General features: G+C 54.1%; 1 protein-coding gene across 28 annotated transcripts in view; it reads left to right on the top strand.

Annotated features, from left to right (window-relative positions):
- The first annotated feature begins 619 nt into the window (after positions 1-619).
- Positions 620-16326, top strand: part of SRRM2 (serine/arginine repetitive matrix 2) — a 38963-nt gene continuing 23256 nt past the window's right edge. For 19 of the 28 annotated variants that reach the window (XM_070064072.1, XM_051836282.2, XM_070064070.1 and 16 more), the window contains exons 1-11: positions 637-854; positions 4322-4592; positions 5453-5560; positions 5750-5914; positions 6082-6159; positions 6951-7013; positions 7113-7145; positions 7360-7410; positions 7572-7664; positions 8321-8513; positions 9539-16209. In XM_070064072.1, the coding sequence (XP_069920173.1) occupies positions 4351-4592; positions 5453-5560; positions 5750-5914; positions 6082-6159; positions 6951-7013; positions 7113-7145; positions 7360-7410; positions 7572-7664; positions 8321-8513; positions 9539-16209 (7697 nt within the window). In that variant the 5' untranslated portion in view covers positions 637-854; positions 4322-4350. Of the gene's footprint in view, positions 855-1110; positions 1519-4321; positions 4593-5452; positions 5561-5749; positions 5915-6081; positions 6160-6950; positions 7014-7112; positions 7146-7359; positions 7411-7571; positions 7665-7749; positions 8022-8320; positions 8514-9538; positions 16210-16326 lie in introns of those variants that run through there. The other 9 variants (XM_070064077.1, XM_070064079.1, XM_070064078.1 and 6 more) reach the window with 9 other exon arrangements.

Raw genomic sequence — 16326 nt, 5'->3', positions numbered from 1 at the left:
GTTCCAGAAAACTCTTCCTCAGGGCACCTCAAACGCCGCAGCTGCTCACGGCGGGTGAGGGCCGCCAGAACCCAACGCGGTGGGTGTTCGGCCTTTGCTTCCCGGCCTGGACCTTGTGTCGGGCTCGGGGGCGCCAGGCGTACCCGATATCTGGGGTCTGAGCACGAAAGGCTACGTGCTGTGGGGCCGCGGGCTCGCCCGGGAGGCTACGGTCACCTGGAGGCAGCAACCCTCACAAGGCTCCCGCGCTCGGCTCCCAACCTGAGGAAACAAAATGGCGACCGCGCCCCTGGACGAAGCTACATACGGGTCCCGCCGCATGCCTGAACTACAACTTCCAGAAAGCTCTGGCCGAAGGCGGGAGGCCGAGAGGCGCTAAGACGTCGCCAGGCCTTGTGCCCCGCCCCCGCCCGGGCGGTGAGCCTCGGAGACTGTCATTTCGGTCCTGCTCCCACCCCTTACTCGCGTTGGCCGACGGGACTCGTAGTCTCCCGGCAATGAAACTGACTCTCTCTTACGCCTCTAGAAACTCTACTTCCCGAAGCGAGCCCGGCGCCTGCGCACAAGGTCGCAGAGCGTACTACGGTTCCCAGCGGGCCCTGCGGCGCGGCGGCGTGCTGACGCACTTGGTCGGTCGTGCTGACGTGCAGCGCGGCCCAGGCGGGGTGCGAGTGGCGCAGTCGGAGCCCGCTGCGGCCCCTGAGGAAGCGAGGAGGCGTCGGCGTCGGGTGAGGCGGGCGGACCGGCGAGGCGCGGCGAGGCGGCGGCTCCAGGCCCCGAGGGACTCGGGCGCTCGGGCAGCGGCAAGACCTCTCCCCCTCGGAGGCGGCGGGCGGAGGCGGCGGCGGCGGCGGGTGAGAGGGCGAGGGAGCGCGCGAGCCGGGTGGGGGAGGGGCGGCGGCCGCGGCGCGAGGCCGCGGCGCGCGGAGAACGGCCCCGGCCGCCGCACGCGCACGCGCGCGCGCGCTCGCCGCCCTCAGCTCGCGCGGACGCCCTGGCTCGCTGGGCTCCCCTCCCCCTCGCGCGGTGCCCGTCGCGCGCGGGCTCCGGCGCGCCTCTCCCCGCCCCTCCCCCATAGCAACGGCGCGCGCCGCCGCCCGCGCTCGGGTTCGCGCGCGTCCTCGGCGACCGGGGAGCGCGCGCCGCTCGGCTCCTCGGCTCCCCCCACATGGGCGGCCGAGCCGGCCTCTTGGCTGCGGCTGCCCCTTTCGGCGGCGGCGACGGGAGCCCGCTCTCGGACCGTGTCCCCTGTGGCTCGTTCCGGTCGCGCCCGGGGCCCGGTGGACCGGTGTGGAGCCTTCCAGACTGCGGGGCGCCGCGCAGCCCCCTCCCCCATCCCTCCGGGCCGAAAATAGGCCTTCCTGGCCCCGGCGGCGCGGGGAGGGCCTTGACCTCGGTGGCCCGGATTTAGAGCGTTTGGACTCGCTAGTATCAGCCCTGCGGTCGGTAGGGGAGAAAAAAGCCGCAGAGCGTGGAAAGGAAAGGGAGAAGGAAAAAAATTGAGTCTACGTGAGTAAGGTAGACAACGTGGTGGGTTGGTTTGTTTTTTTCCCTTGTGGCTTTTCCACATTTCCCCAGAAGTTGCGTTAAAACTACGGAGGCTGCTTTTGGAGCCCGTGGTTGGGAGGAAAATGCCGGACTGTTTGGAGTTGCGGCTGCGCGTTTCAGGCCCCCCCGTGGCACACGACTCTGGGCGGCCTCCGTGTCCGCCTGCTCTCGCTGTGATTGCGGCTCGCACATCCCAGCTGTCGGTTCTGTCGGCTTCGCTCTTCGGACGATGGGCTCCGTCGGCTGCCGAGCTTTCTGGGTTCCCTCGCGTGTCCCCAGGCACTGCAGTGCGCCGGCGTGGAGCTGCTTCTGCTTCTGCTTCTCTGCCGCCTCCCGCAGTTCGGTCCATTTTTTAACTGAATGTCTGAATATTGTGCGATACTCTCTGATCTCATTGTTTTGGCGTTCTGATCACTGTCCAGCACAGGTAGTTCTCTTAGTCTTCCTTGGCAAAGTAACTTTGTAAGCCCTCTGTGGACCTCATTTTAAGAATAATTATTTTATCGGTTTTAGTGGTTTGCGTTGACATGGTTCCTCCTCACTGAAGTGTCTATAGCTCTGCTTTGGATGCCGTGGAGGTTTTCTTTCTTTCTTTCTTTTTCTTTTTTTATTGTTGATTCTCTACATCTTTCGAACAATGTGACAGTATCTTTGGCTTAGCAGCTACTGGTTTTCCCTCCTTAGGGAGTGGGAGGGTTTTTGTGTGAGGTGGCAGAGAAGTGTGGGTGCTTTTCTGAGGCTGAGGAATTAGTTGCAGGTCAGAAGCATTCTGCAAGGGAAGCAAAAATTCAGTGGGCTGTGCAGGTGCAAAGAGGGGCTTTTAGAGTGGGGCGAATTGGTGCTGGAAGGTGAACGCGAGGGTTGCTTTCTTGGGCTGCAGAGAAGTAGATCACTGTTCTGTTCTGCGTGTCTCCTTGCCTTTCATAGATTGAGCCTCGTGTCATCCGTTGACTCTGGTTTTGTCATCTTTTTTTGCTTTCGGTTCGTAGGACTGCTGCCTTTGGGAAGGGACCTGGTCTGTGGCTGCGCGGTGTGCAGGCTGCTGGGCTTCCTTCCCATACAGCGTCTTGGGTTTCTGTAGGCATTTGTGTTCTGCTTCTTTATTTCAGAGTTTTCTAAATGCAGCCTTCCATGCAGTGCCTCTCATTTCCCTCCGCGTTGATTAACTTCTCCATGTTGCCTTTTTCTAGGGTTTTTCCTGAGGTTAGTTTTCCCACTATCTTGGAGAGAATGGGTTGGGGAAGCTTTGTGTTTGAGAGGTCTGCAGAAGTTCATGGAAAACATAGATGATGAAAAACTTGCATGGATTTCAATTGTTTTGCGCAAAAGTTTTCAAAAAACTACTTGAGAGACAGAGCTTCCTGACAGACAGATGTTGCATTTGCTGGTTTGTTCCCCAAAGGACAGCAACAGCTGGGGCAGGGCCAGGCCAAAGCCATGGGCATGAAACTAAATCCAAGCCTCCCGGATGGGTTTCAGGGACCCAAGTGCTTGAGCCATCACCTGCTGGCTCCAGGGTGCGCATTAGCAGGGAGCTGGAACTGGAAACAGGAATTGCTGAGACTGGAACTAGGCATTCCCATACGGGATGCAGGTGTCAAAAATATGTCCCTAAGTTTTAATTTTATTTTTTGTGAACATTTGGAAGTACCCTTGTATTGCAGGAGAAAGAATCAGAGTATGTATAGCCAAGAACTGTTAACTGGAAAAACTGGGACTTGTGGGTTCTTCAGTCGTGCTGGGGTTTAGATAAGTTGAGAGAATGGAATGTGGTGAGAGGTGTGGGGTTGTTAGCACATGAGAAGGGCTTGCGAGAGAAAACAGAAGTTCAGTACAGGAGATTGGATAGGGAAAGCCAGCAGTTGGGCTTTAATAAAAGTGAGATATGGAGCGAGAAGATTTTTTAAGTTCAGAACAAGGAATCTAGAGAAATTATGGAGACAGTAGAAATAAAAGACGCTGATGTGTTTAAATAGAGCATTGAGTTAAAGACATAACATGTAACAGGAGCTAGTGAGCCTTGGAGGAGCTGCAAAGCATGTGGTAAATACTATCAGGAAGGAAATTGAAGAAGTAAACTAAGAAGATAGTTGATGGGAGCTATAAATATTTGGAATCAAGAAAATGGCTCTTTCCCTGGGAGGTGAAGTGGAGTAAGATGATGTATCCAAAGTTCGTATTTGTTTCTTATGTGCATGCTAGCTGTTAGTCTGAGTGTGAGGCTGTACCTACCACTTTGGATTTAACTAACTAGCCCCCTTTTCGGTTACCTAGGGGTTGTTTATTCCATCTTGTATTCATACGGGGTAGTCTGAAATCCTTAGGCAGGTTCACGAGGCTTTGGATGTGGATTGGAGGCCCAGTTACCAGAGTTAGGATGTCGAGTAGTTGAAAGTGTCACTTGGATTATCTGTGTGGAAGGAGAGCAAAGGGAGAATGTGGGGAGATTTGAAAGACAATAGAATCAATCCTTTGTGTAGGGTGGAGAAAAGAAAATCTAGGTGCAAGGAAGAATGGTGTAGTAGTCTGTGGAAGAGCATTAGTGGGAAAAGGCCGTGAGAACTGGGCTACGATTTTTATGGAGAGGAAGCAGTGTGGGCAGGATGAGGAGGAGTTTCTTAGACCAGGAGGATGAAGAAGCAACATGCAGTAAGAGATACAGTGTGAGAGGACAGGTGTTGAACTAGGGGTGCAGGAGAGCAGGGATGTGGGTGGTGGTAGGTGGTTAGTTTGGGGCCAGGGGCCTGACCCGTATCTCCCCGCTCCCCCCCAGGAGCGGTGGTGCCCCCCGGGCACAGGGCCATGTACAACGGGATCGGGCTGCCGACGCCCCGGGGCAGCGGCACCAACGGCTACGTCCAGCGCAACCTGTCCCTGGTGCGGGGCCGCCGGGGTGAGCGGCCTGACTACAAGGGAGAGGAGGAACTGCGGCGCCTGGAGGCTGCCCTGGTGAAGCGGCCTAATCCTGACATCCTGGACCACGAGCGCAAGCGGCGCGTGGAGCTGCGATGCCTCGAGCTGGAGGAGATGATGGAAGAGCAGGGGTGAGGGGAGGCCTGGGGGAGAGCCAAGCACTGAATGAGTGCAGAGCTGGATGCTAGGTGGGATGTAGGGAGTAGAGGCCTGGAGAGCACTCGTAGGGGAGGCGATGAATGAGCTAGAGATTGAGGAGTTAAGGGACAGTGCGAAGTGGGAAATGAGGAATTGGGCATAATTAGGAACCTGAGCGAGTCTGGATTTAGATCAAGGTACACGGGGCAATGGGGGCCGTCGAGGAACAAAATACGCTTTGAGGGAGAGTCCAGAAAGCAGAGACCAGGCAGAAGGGCTCGCTGAACTGATCGAGGTGTCATTGATAGAAGAGAGGAAGGTAAACGCTTTAAGGATTGAGGCCTTGGAAAGAGTCAAAGCCAGTAAGACACAAATTGGAAGAATACTTAAGAATTATGAATGAGAGAATTATGGGCTAAGTAGGGAAGTGGCATTTTGGAAAAGAAGCATACTTAGGCAGAAAACCTTTTAGAGCAGTGGTTTTCAAACTTCAGCAGTGGCGCTCCTTTTATATGATATATCTTACTTTGGAATCCTAGGAAATGGAAGACTTTGTTCCACTTTGTTGAAGTTGTAGATGAGCACTTGAAACTCTGCCTGCTTAACTTTCCTCTCTTGGCCCCTGAAGTCTAGTATGTTTAAAATCCACTGTTCTAGAGGGCGTAGAAATAGAGGAGAAAGATGAGAGAAAGGATCAGAAGGACTTAAGAGAAGGGAGTTTAGGGTGACAGAGAGTGAAAAGTTCTGTGTGCATGGAGAAGGAAGGGGCCCTGTGGGGAAAGAGGGAAATGGAGACCCGGGACTGGGTGAAGCGTCCTGGCAGGCTCTAACCCTGAAGGGATTTGTCCTTCAGGTACGAGGAACAACAAATTCAGGAAAAAGTGGCGACCTTTCGACTCATGTTGCTCGAGAAGGATGTGAACCCCGGGGGCAAGGAGGAGACCCCAGGGCAAAGGCCAGCGTGAGTGTTACACTCCCCTTGATTCCTCTGGACTCCATGCTGCTGCTGTCGTCCTCTCCTTCCCTGGGACTTCTGCCCTGCCTTTGTCTGCCTTTTCCAGTGCCTGTGTGGCTCCTGCTTGTTGTGTTCTCAATTTCGTTCTGCATTTCGCTTTCTGTCGCTTTATACTTCTGCCCTTTTCCTCTCTAGGGTAACTGAGACTCACCAGTTGGCAGAATTGAATGAGAAGAAGAATGAGCGACTTCGTGCTGCCTTTGGCATCAGTGATTCCTACGTGGATGGCAGCTCTTTTGATCCTCAGCGTCGTGCTCGAGAGGCTAAACAAGCAGCCCCTGAGCCTCCTAAACCTTACAGGTACTCGAGGCCACGCTAGCAGTATTAGCTCTCTCCCTGATTTCTAGACTTCCTCTCCCTTTGTGGACTGTTTCTTTCCACATTCTAAAAATATTGTTCCTCTTGAGTTAAAACGTTTAAGAAAAGCTTTTTAACATCCAGCTCTGTTTCTTTCCACCTCACCCCAGCCTTGTGCGAGAGTCTAGCAGTTCTCGCTCCCCCACTCCAAAGCAAAAGAAGAAGAAAAAGAAGAAAGACAGAGGACGGTAAGTTACTTGGGAAGTTACTCCAGTAGCCGTAGGCCTGTTCCTGTGATGTTACTTTTTCTCTGGGAGTTGAGAAATCTTGCTTCCAGTAAGCAGGAGACAGCTGTCAAGAAATTCAGAGAAGGGAATGAACCATTCAGATCTCCGCTAGCAGGAGAAATGCAGGTGGCCTCTGTGGGGATGGGTTGAGTCTGCAGCTGTGCCAATTAGGAACTGGCTTGAAGCATTTTTGATTTCTGAAATGTTCTTTTCATTTTTTGGTTTGTTGGTTTAATGAGTTAACATTTTTTAGAAATAAGTGGTGGGCTGGCTAGCGCCGTGGCTCAATAGGCTAATCTTCCGCCTATGGCGCTGGCACACCGGGTTCTAGTCCCGGTCGGGCGCCGGATTCTGTCCCGGTTGCCCCTCTTCCAGGCCAGCTCTCTGCTGTGGCCAGGGAGTGCAGTGGAGGATGGCCCAAGTGCTTGGGCCCTGCACCCCATGGGAGACCAGGAGAAGCACCTGGTTCCTGCCTTCAGATCAGCGCCGTGCGCCGGCCGCAGTGCGCCAGCCGTGGCAGCCATTGGAGGGTGAACCAACAGAAAAGGAAGACCTTTCTCTCTCTCTCTCTCTCTCACTGTCTACTCTGCCTGTCAAAAAAAAAAAAAAAAAAAAAAGGTGGGCTTATATCTGGGGCATAGGTAGATGTTGGGGTTACTCAGATGCTTTTGAAACCTTCTTGGGGTAGATTGTCAGTGGGGCTGTCAGGAAAGAAGTCAAGCCGAATGACCTTGCTTCTGAACTCACTCCAGCAGGTCAGAGAGCAGCTCTCCACGACGGGAGAGAAAGAAGAGCTCGAAGAAGAAGAAGCACAGGTATGAGGTGGCATTCCTTCGAGTGATTGGGAGGAGTTGGCAGAGAGCAGGCGTAGGTGTTGGTTCATGTTTTTTCTCCCCTCCCCCCTTTCCCATTAGATCAGAATCTGAATCAAAGAAACGGAAGCATAGGTAAGAGCTTTTTGACTCCAAGGGACATTGAGGCAATTGGGAGTGGTGAGCCTTTGCTTGATGGTTTTGCTTGTTCTTTGTTTGGCCTTGGGGAGGCTTATTTTTCTGAGAGTAAAGCTTAGTCCTTAACCTTTATGATGTCAGCCATACTTCTGATTCTTTACTTTATTTCTTTTTTAGGAAGTACTTTTAACAACTTTGCCTTATTTCCCAGGTCTCCCACTCCAAAGAGCAAACGTAAATCTAAGGACAAGAAACGGAAGCGGTAAGTGACCTTGAGAGAACTTGCTTAGTGAGTGTGTCATGCTCCTTTATGGGGAGAGGGCATAGGGAAACATGTCCCGCACTGGGGAGGGGTGAGCGATGGGCAGGGAGAGTCCAGTGCAGGTGTGACAGCTTCCTGAGCTGTGCTTGGTCTTCATTCAGGTCTCGAAGTACAACACCAGCCCCCAAGAGTCGCCGGGCCCACCGGTCAACCTCTGCTGATTCTGCTTCTTCTTCTGATACTTCCCGTAGTCGGTAAGGGGTAGTCCAGGAGGAAGGGGGGAGAGGGAATTGCTGGGTTAATCAATTTAATATTTATTGAGCGCCCACGGTGTGCTAGGCGCTGCACAGACCATTCGGAAGACACGGTCCCTGCCCTCTAGGAGCTGACAGGCTAAAGCAACAGGATGGACAGACATATACATTTCCCCTTCTCTTTTTTTTTTTTTTTTTTTCCTTTTGTTTGTTTGTTATTTTTTTGTTTCTTTCTGATGTATATGGACTGCCAGAATAGGGGGGGTGGTGGTTTGTTCGTGGTGTCTGGGGGAGGAAGGAATCCTTGCCCTGGCTTCCTTAATCGGGGAAGGCTTCCTGAAGGAGGTGGGCTCAGAGGTGAGTTGTGGATGAAGTGGGTAGGGAATGGGCTGGGTGGAGGGATTGGGGATGTTTGGGGGAGGTGAATAAAGGGGTAGAGGGAGAACTTCCTTTGGGATTGTGTTGGGAAGAGAACGACTCAAGCTAACTGAACTTGGATTTCATTGAGTGATTTAAATCCCACGATTAAGAAGGTGTGTTTGTTTTAAAGAGGGTTGCTTAGCTAGGAAAGATGGGTGGGAGCTGGGGAGGGGGTTTTCTGTTCTCCCTTGAGCTGATTTTCTTTCCCTCCGCCCATCCTCAATTAACTCCCTCAGGTCTCGAAGTGGTGCAGCTAAAACTCATACAACTGCCTTGACTGGGCGAAGTCCTTCCCCTGCTTCAGGGCATCAAGGGGAGGGAGATGCACCTTCCAGTGAGCCAGGTACCACCAGTGTACAACGGCCTAGCAGCCCAGAGCCCTCCACGAAGCAGCCTAGTAGTCCTTTGGAAGACAAAGACAAGAAGGAGGTATGTTCCTTAGTTAATTGGTGTTTGTTGGTTTGCTAGAAGGCTTTAGCTTATTGAGAAGTGTGGTCCCGTTCTTGCTGCCTTCCTCTCAGTTACCAGGTTGTATTGTGTGCCTGCGTGTCCTTTAGTATTGGGACTGAGTTAAATCCTTTAGACTCAAACCTCACTGGCTGTTAATAGGTTTTACGTCACTGTTCTGTTTACACGTGTATATAAGATCTGCAACACAAGTTTCTTTAAACTGTTTAGGTTTACTGCTTAATGATGATTGCTCTATTTCATTAAACACTGGTTGGGCTCACTACAAATTCTCAGCCCACTGGGTTGCTGCCAGCTGTTTGAAACACTATGACCTGGTCTTTGCTGCCTATTGTTTCATACACCCTGTTGTAATTCAAGCCCCAGTCATTTCTTCTTGCTTCAGTTATAACAGTGTGAGTTGTTAACCTTTGTTATCTAGCTGTCATCTCCTAGAGTTAAGCTTTCCAATTATTTGTTCGATCACGTCAGGATGTTGATCTACTTTGCATTGCTTTTGAGTTGTATTAAGAGTTTTGTCTTTTCCTGTACTCCGGGGCCATTTGGTCTTGTTTTTTATTTTTCACACAAAGCAACTTCTCAGACTTTTGTCTTTGTTCATGCTATTTCATTTAATTTAATATAGCTATTATTTAAGGGTGAGGTTAGTTGGCATTTTGAGAAACTGCTTTATCATTCAAAACACTTATTCATGTTCTCAGAACTTGTTGTAATGATATTTGTTAAATGAAGTGTGTAAATTTTTTCATTGTGCTTGACACTACAGTATAAGACTCTTGAGGTCACAGACTGTGCATGTTTTTTCATTGTGCTTTATTGTATGATCCTGTTGTTGAATGCATGTGAGCCTGTTGTGAGGAAACTCATCAGTTCATATAACGGGGTGTATGGAAGAAAAGTTCATTGGAAGGGGTATTGGATCTACAGGTGGTATGAAGTTTTGGTGCTTAACATATCCCTATCCCTACTCTCTCTTCCACTCTCAGAAATCTGCAGCTCGACCTAGCCCTTCTCCGGAAAGGAGCAGCACAGGCCCAGAACCACCTGCTCCTACTCCGCTCCTTGCTGAGCAACATGGCAGCTCCCCACAACCTCTTGCAACAACCCCCTTGAGTCAGGAGCCAGTGAATCCCCCATCTGAGGCCTCCCCAACCCGGGGCCGTTCACCACCTAAGTCTCCTGAAAAACCTCCCCCATCTTCCTCCGAGAGCTCTCCACCGTCCCCTCAACCTGCCAAAGTCTCTCGGCACGCCAGCTCTTCTCCTGAGAGTCCTAAGCCTACACCAGCTCCTGGGGCCCGCCGAGAGCTTTCTTCCTCTCCTACATCTAAGAATCGCTCCCATGGCCGAGCAAAGAGGGAGAAGTCACATTCTCATACCCCTTCCCGGAGAGCAGCGAGGTCCCGCAGCCCTGCTACTAAGAGGGGGCGATCTCGGTCTCGAACCCCTGCCAAGAGAGGTCATTCTCGGTCCCGGTCCCCTCAGTGGCGGAGGTCCCGGTCTGCACAGAGGTGGGGAAGGTCAAGGAGTCCACAGCGGCGTGGCCGCTCTAGGTCTCCTCAGCGACCAGGCTGGTCCAGGAGCAGAAATACCCAGAGAAGAGGCAGGTCAAGGTCAGCAAGGCGAGGCAGGTCCCACTCTAGATCCCCAGCCACTAGAGGCAGATCCCGTTCTAGAACACCCGCCCGGCGGGGCAGGTCCCGCTCCAGAACACCCGCCCGGCGCCGGTCTAGATCTAGAACACCTGCCAGGCGCCGGTCTAGATCCAGAACACCCGCCCGGAGGGGCAGGTCTCGCTCTCGAACGCCTGCCAGGCGCAGATCTAGAACCCGATCTCCAGTGCGGCGGCGGTCTCGCAGTAGATCGCCGGCAAGGAGAAGCGCCCGATCACGCTCGAGAACCCCAGCCAGGCGTGCTCGCTCACGCTCGAGAACCCCAGCTAGACGTGGTGGGCGTTCACGATCCAGAACCCCAGCTAGACGTGGTGGGCGCTCACGATCCAGAACCCCAGCCAGGAGAGGACGGTCTCGATCTAGAACACCAGCAAGGCGAGGCAGGTCCCACAGTCGAAGTCTGGCTAGACGGGGGAGATCCCACTCCAGAACACCGCAAAGAAGAGGCAGGTCTGGCTCATCCTCAGAGAGGAAGAACAAATCCAGAACATCTCAGAGGAGCAGGTCCAACTCAAGCACAGAAATGAAGAAGTCTCGCATTTCCTCACGGCGGAGCAGATCTGTTTCTTCACCCCGATCCAAAGCAAAATCTCGCTTGTCTGTGAGGCGAAGCCTTTCAGGGTCCTCTCTGTGTCCTAAGCAGAAGTCACAGACGCCACCCAGGCGCAGTCGCTCTGGATCATCGCAACCTAAAGAGAAATCTGTAACCCCAACAAGGCAGAGTTGCTCTGGTTCTCCACCGCCGCCTAAACAGAAGTCTAAGACGCCATCAAGACAAAGTCATTCTAGTTTATCACCTCAGCCTCAGGTGAAGTCCGGAACACCACCCAGGCCAGGGTCTGTAACAAGTCCCCAGGCCAACGAACAGTCTGCAACACCGCTGAGACGGAGCCATTCAGAGTCATCCCCTGATGCTGAGGTGAAATCCGGGACTCCTTTGAGACCTAGTTGCTCTGGGTCTTCTCCTCAGATAAAGGCTAGCACGCCTCCAGGACGGAGCCCATCTAGGTCGTCCTCTCCACAACCAAAAGTGAAGGCTGTATTGACTGTATCCTCTCCCAGACAGGGAAGCCGTTCTGGCTCCTCTTCTCCGAGTCCTAGTAGGGTGGCATCTAGAACACCTCCAAGGCAAGGCCGATCGGTGTCTCCTTGCTCCAAGGTGGAATCTAGGTTGTTGCCAAGACACAGCCGTTCTAGGTCCTCGTCACCAGATGCCAAAGCGAAACCTGGAACGCCGTCAAGACAAAGCCACTCAGGGTGTACTTCTCCATATCCCAAAGTAAAGCCCCAAACTCCACCAGGGCAAAGTCTTACTGGATCAAAGTCACCAGGTCCCCAAGAGAAGTCTAAAGACACACCAGCACAGAGTTGCTCTGGGTCCTTTTCTCTCTGTCCAGGAGTAAAATCTAGCACACCACCAGAAGAGAGTGATTTTGACTCAGCTCTGCAACAGAAAGGACAATCTCAAATTTCACCAGATCTCAGATCTGGTACTTCAAGTCCAGAAGTGAGGCAGACTCACTCAGAATCACCATCTCTGCCGAGCAAATCTCAAACGCCTCCTAAAGGTTGCCGATCTAGGTCCTCATCTCCGGTCAGTGAGCTGGCATCCAGGTCTCCAGGAAGACACGACAGAAGTGAATTGTTAAGTCCTAGGCTGAAAGCAGGAATGTCTCCTGAACAGAGCAGGCCGCAGTCGGACTCTTTCTTATATCCTGCAGTGGACTCTAAGCCCCTTTTGGGGCAGAATAATAGATCAGAACCCTTTTTTGAATCAAAAGAGAAAGTAGCCTTACCCTCTCAGGAGGATGTTACTGCATCATCTCCTAGGCCAAGAGACAAATTTAGTCCTCTGGTGCAAGACGGGTCCGAGGCCTCACCAGTCCTTAAAGACACACCAAGAACTCCACCAGGGAGTGGCAGTGGATCACCTTCAGATGTGAAAGACCAAAATAGTCTGTTAACTAAGTCAACTCAAGATGAGGAATTAATGGAAGTGACAGAGAAATCTGAAGAGCCTTCCATCCAAGTCCTACCCCATTTGTCTCCAGAACGTAAAGAAGTGGCCGGGAGTAATTTTGGATTGTCGCCTGAAGTAGAAGAAAGGCCTGCATCTTTGGCTCTTGACCACAGCCAGTCACAGGCTGCTTTGGAAACAGTAGAAATCCCTGCAGTGGCCTCATCTTGGGGTGGACCGCAGTTTTCTCCAGAACATAAAGAACCGTCTAACTCACCTGGCAGGGAAAATAGCTTTGGATCACCTTTAGAATTTAGGAATTCAGGCCCTGTTACAGAAATGAATGCTGGGTTTTCTCCTGATGTTAAAGAAGATTTGAGTGGACCTTTCCTTAATCCGCTGGAGACAGAACCGTCTCTGGATGTGAAAGAACAATCAACAAGATCCTCTAGACGTAGCAGTTCTGAGTTGTCCCCAGACGCAATGGAAAAGGCAGGAATGTCTTCAAACCAGAGTGTCTCTTCGCCTGTTCTGGATGCTGTACCTAGGACACCCTCAAGAGAACGAAGTAGTTCTGCATCTTCCGAACCAAAAGATGGCTTACCCAGAACTCCGTCAAGGAGAAGCAGGTCTGGGTCTTCTCCAGGGCTTAGAGATAGGTCTGGGACTCCTTCAAGGCACAGCCTGTCTGGCTCCTCCCCTGGAATGAAGGATGCACCTAGAACACCCTCCAGGGGGAGGAGCGAATGTGACTCCTCGCCAGAACCCAAGGCTTTGCCTCAGACTCCTAGAGCAAGGAGTCGTTCTCCATCATCCCCAGAGCTCAACAACAAGTGTCTTACCCCTCAGAGAGAAAGAAGTGGGTCAGAATCATCCGTCGAACAGAAAACTGTGGCCAGAACTCCCCTTGGACAGAGAAGTCGATCAGGATCTTCTCAGGAGCCTGACGGGAAACCCAGCACATCCCCACAGGAAAGAAGTGAGTCCGATTCTTCTCCGGACTCTAAAGCCCAGACAAGAGTCCCACTTAGGCAGAGGAGCCGCTCGGGATCGTCTCCAGAGATGGACGACAAATCCCAGCCTTCTCGGCGCAGTAGGTCTGCTTCGTCCCCCGAAGTGAAGGAAAAGGCGAGAGTGGTGCCCAGGGCACAGAGTGGTTCCGATTCTTCTCCAGAACCCAAGACTCCTGCCCCTCGGGCTCCGCCCAGACGAAGCAGGTCCGCTTCCTCGAGCAAAGACAGAGGTCCCTCTGCTGAAGGCAGCAGCAGTTCGGAGTCCTCTCCTGAGCACCTGCCCAAATCAAGAGCTACTCGAAGAGGCTCCAGGTCCTCACCAGAACCCAAGACCAAATCTCGCACACCACCTCGACGGCGCGGTTCTCGATCATCGCCCGAGGTGACCAGGAAGGCCAGACTCTCTCGTAGAAGCCGCTCTGCCTCATCCTCACCAGAAACCCGCTCCAGGACCCCGAGACGCCGAAGAAGTCCCTCAGTGTCTTCGCCAGAGCCGGCTGAGAAGTCAAGGTCTTCACGCCGGCGGCGGTCGGCTTCATCTCCACGCACCAAGACAACGTCAAGGAGAGGCCGCTCTCCTTCACCAAAGCCTCGTGGACTCCAGAGGTCCCGTTCCCGCTCGAGGAGGGAGAAGACAAGAACAGCCCGCCGTCGAGACAGGTCTGGCTCGTCTCAGTCAACCTCGCGGAGAAGGCAGCGCAGCCGGTCGAGGTCTCGGGTTACTCGTCGTCGGAGGGGAGGCTCTGGTTACCACTCCAGGTCACCTGCCAGGCAGGAGAGTTCTCGAACCTCCTCCCGGCGTCGAAGAGGTCGTTCTCGGACACCCCCAACTAGCCGGAAGCGTTCTCGCTCACGCACGTCACCAGCCTTGTGGAAACGCTCCAGATCTCGAGCCTCTCCAGCGACTCACCGGCGATCCAGGTCCAGAACACCCCTGATCAGCCGGCGGAGGTCCAGATCTCGGACCTCACCAGTTAGTCGGAGACGGTCGAGGTCCAGGACATCCGTGACTCGGCGAAGATCTCGGTCAAGAGCATCTCCAGTGAGTCGAAGGCGGTCCCGGTCCAGAACACCACCAGTGACCCGCCGCCGTTCAAGGTCCAGGACACCGACAACACGCCGGCGCTCCCGGTCCAGAACTCCACCAGTGACTCGCCGGAGATCCAGATCAAGGACTCCCCCGGTAACCCGGAGGCGGTCTCGGAGCAGAACCTCGCCCATTACTCGCAGAAGATCAAGATCCAGAACCTCCCCCGTCACTCGCAGGAGGTCTCGGTCTCGCACATCTCCAGTCACTCGGAGGAGGTCTCGCTCCCGAACCTCCCCCGTGACACGCCGCCGCTCGAGGTCTCGGACACCTCCAGCTATCCGGCGCCGTTCTAGGTCTCGCACACCGCTGCTGCCTCGCAAGCGGTCCCGCAGTCGCTCACCACTTGCTATCCGCCGCCGTTCTAGGTCCCGTACTCCACGAACAACTCGAGGCAAGCGTTCCTTAACACGGTCTCCTCCAGCCATTCGCAGGCGCTCGGCGTCTGGAAGTAGTTCAGATCGTTCACGTTCTGCTACTCCTCCGGCAACGAGAAATCATTCTGGTTCTCGGACACCTCCAGTAGCACTCAACAGCTCCAGAATGAGCTGCTTCAGTCGCCCTAGCATGTCACCAACTCCTCTCGACCGCTGTCGGTCACCTGGAATGCTTGAACCCCTCGGCAGCTCTAGAACACCCATGTCTGTCCTGCAGCAGGCGGGTGGCTCCATGATGGACGGTCCCGGCCCGCGGATACCTGATCATCCCAGAGCATCTGTGCCAGAAAATCATGCCCAGTCTAGGATTGCACTTGCCCTGACAGCCATCAGTCTTGGCACTGCCCGACCACCTCCGTCCATGTCTGCTGCTGGCCTTGCTGCAAGAATGTCCCAGGTTCCAGCTCCAGTGCCTCTCATGAGTCTCAGAACGGCCCCAGCTGCCAACCTTGCGAGCAGGATTCCTGCAGCCTCTGCAGCAGCCATGAACCTGGCCAGTGCCAGGACACCTGCCATTCCAACAGCAGTGAACCTGGCTGACTCACGAACACCAGCTGCCGCAGCAGCTATGAACTTGGCCAGTCCCAGAACGGCGGTGGCACCATCAGCTGTGAACCTTGCTGATCCTCGCACCCCTGCAGCCTCAGCGGTGAACCTAGCAGGAGCCAGAACCCCCGCAGCCTTGGCAGCTTTGAGCCTCACAGGCTCGGGCACGCCCCCAGCTGCTGCAAATTACCCCTCCAGCTCCAGAACACCCCAGGCTCCAGCCCCTGCAAATCTGGTGGGTCCCCGGTCTGCACATAGTGCGGCTCCTGTGAATATTGCCAGCTCCAGGACCCCTGCAGCCTTGGCTCCTGGAGGTCTTACCAGTGCTAGGATGGCTCCAGCATTGTCCGGTGCAAACCTCACCAGTCCCAGGGTGCCTCTTTCTGCTTATGAGCGAGTCAGTGGGCGAACCTCACCACAGCTCCTCGACCGAGCTAGGTCCAGAACACCGCCATCTGTCCCTAGCCAATCTAGAATGACCTCTGAGCGGGCCCCGTCCCCTGTCTCGAGAATGGTCCAGACCTCCTCACAGTCTCTTCTCCCTCCAGCGCAGGATAGGCCTAGGTCCCCTGTGCCGTCTGCTTTTTCAGACCAGTCTCGTTCTTTGATGGCCCAGACCACCTCTGTAGCAGGCCCTCAGCCCCTTTCCTCTGGGGCAGTGGCAAAGACCATGTCCTCCGCTGGTGACCACAATGGCATGCTCTCTGGCCCTGCCCCAGGGGTGTCGCACCCCGAGGGTGGGGAATCACCTCCTGGGTCCCAGCAGTCTGCATTGGCCGCCCTGCAGCCAGCAAAGGAGCGGCGGAGCTCCTCCTCCTCCTCCTCCTCCTCCAGCTCCTCCTCTTCCTCCTCCTCGTCATCGTCGTCATCATCCTCTTCTGGCTCCAGTTCTAGCGACTCGGAGGGCTCTAGCCTTCCCCCTCAACCTGAGGTGGCACTAAAGAGGTGAGGGGACTTGACTAAGAAATTTTCTAGGGGAAGGTGTTGGGGTTGGGTGGGGGAGTGGGGAGGGAGATAACCGTGTCACAGAGGTTCTTGGCTCTTTGAGGAGGTATGGGGGAC

This window comes from Oryctolagus cuniculus, chromosome 19 (assembly GCF_964237555.1).
Source record: "Oryctolagus cuniculus chromosome 19, mOryCun1.1, whole genome shotgun sequence".
In the NCBI taxonomy this organism is placed as follows: Eukaryota; Metazoa; Chordata; class Mammalia; order Lagomorpha; family Leporidae; genus Oryctolagus; species Oryctolagus cuniculus.
Note: the sequence above shows the minus strand (reverse complement) of the source record. Positions and strands in the feature narration are given on the sequence as shown.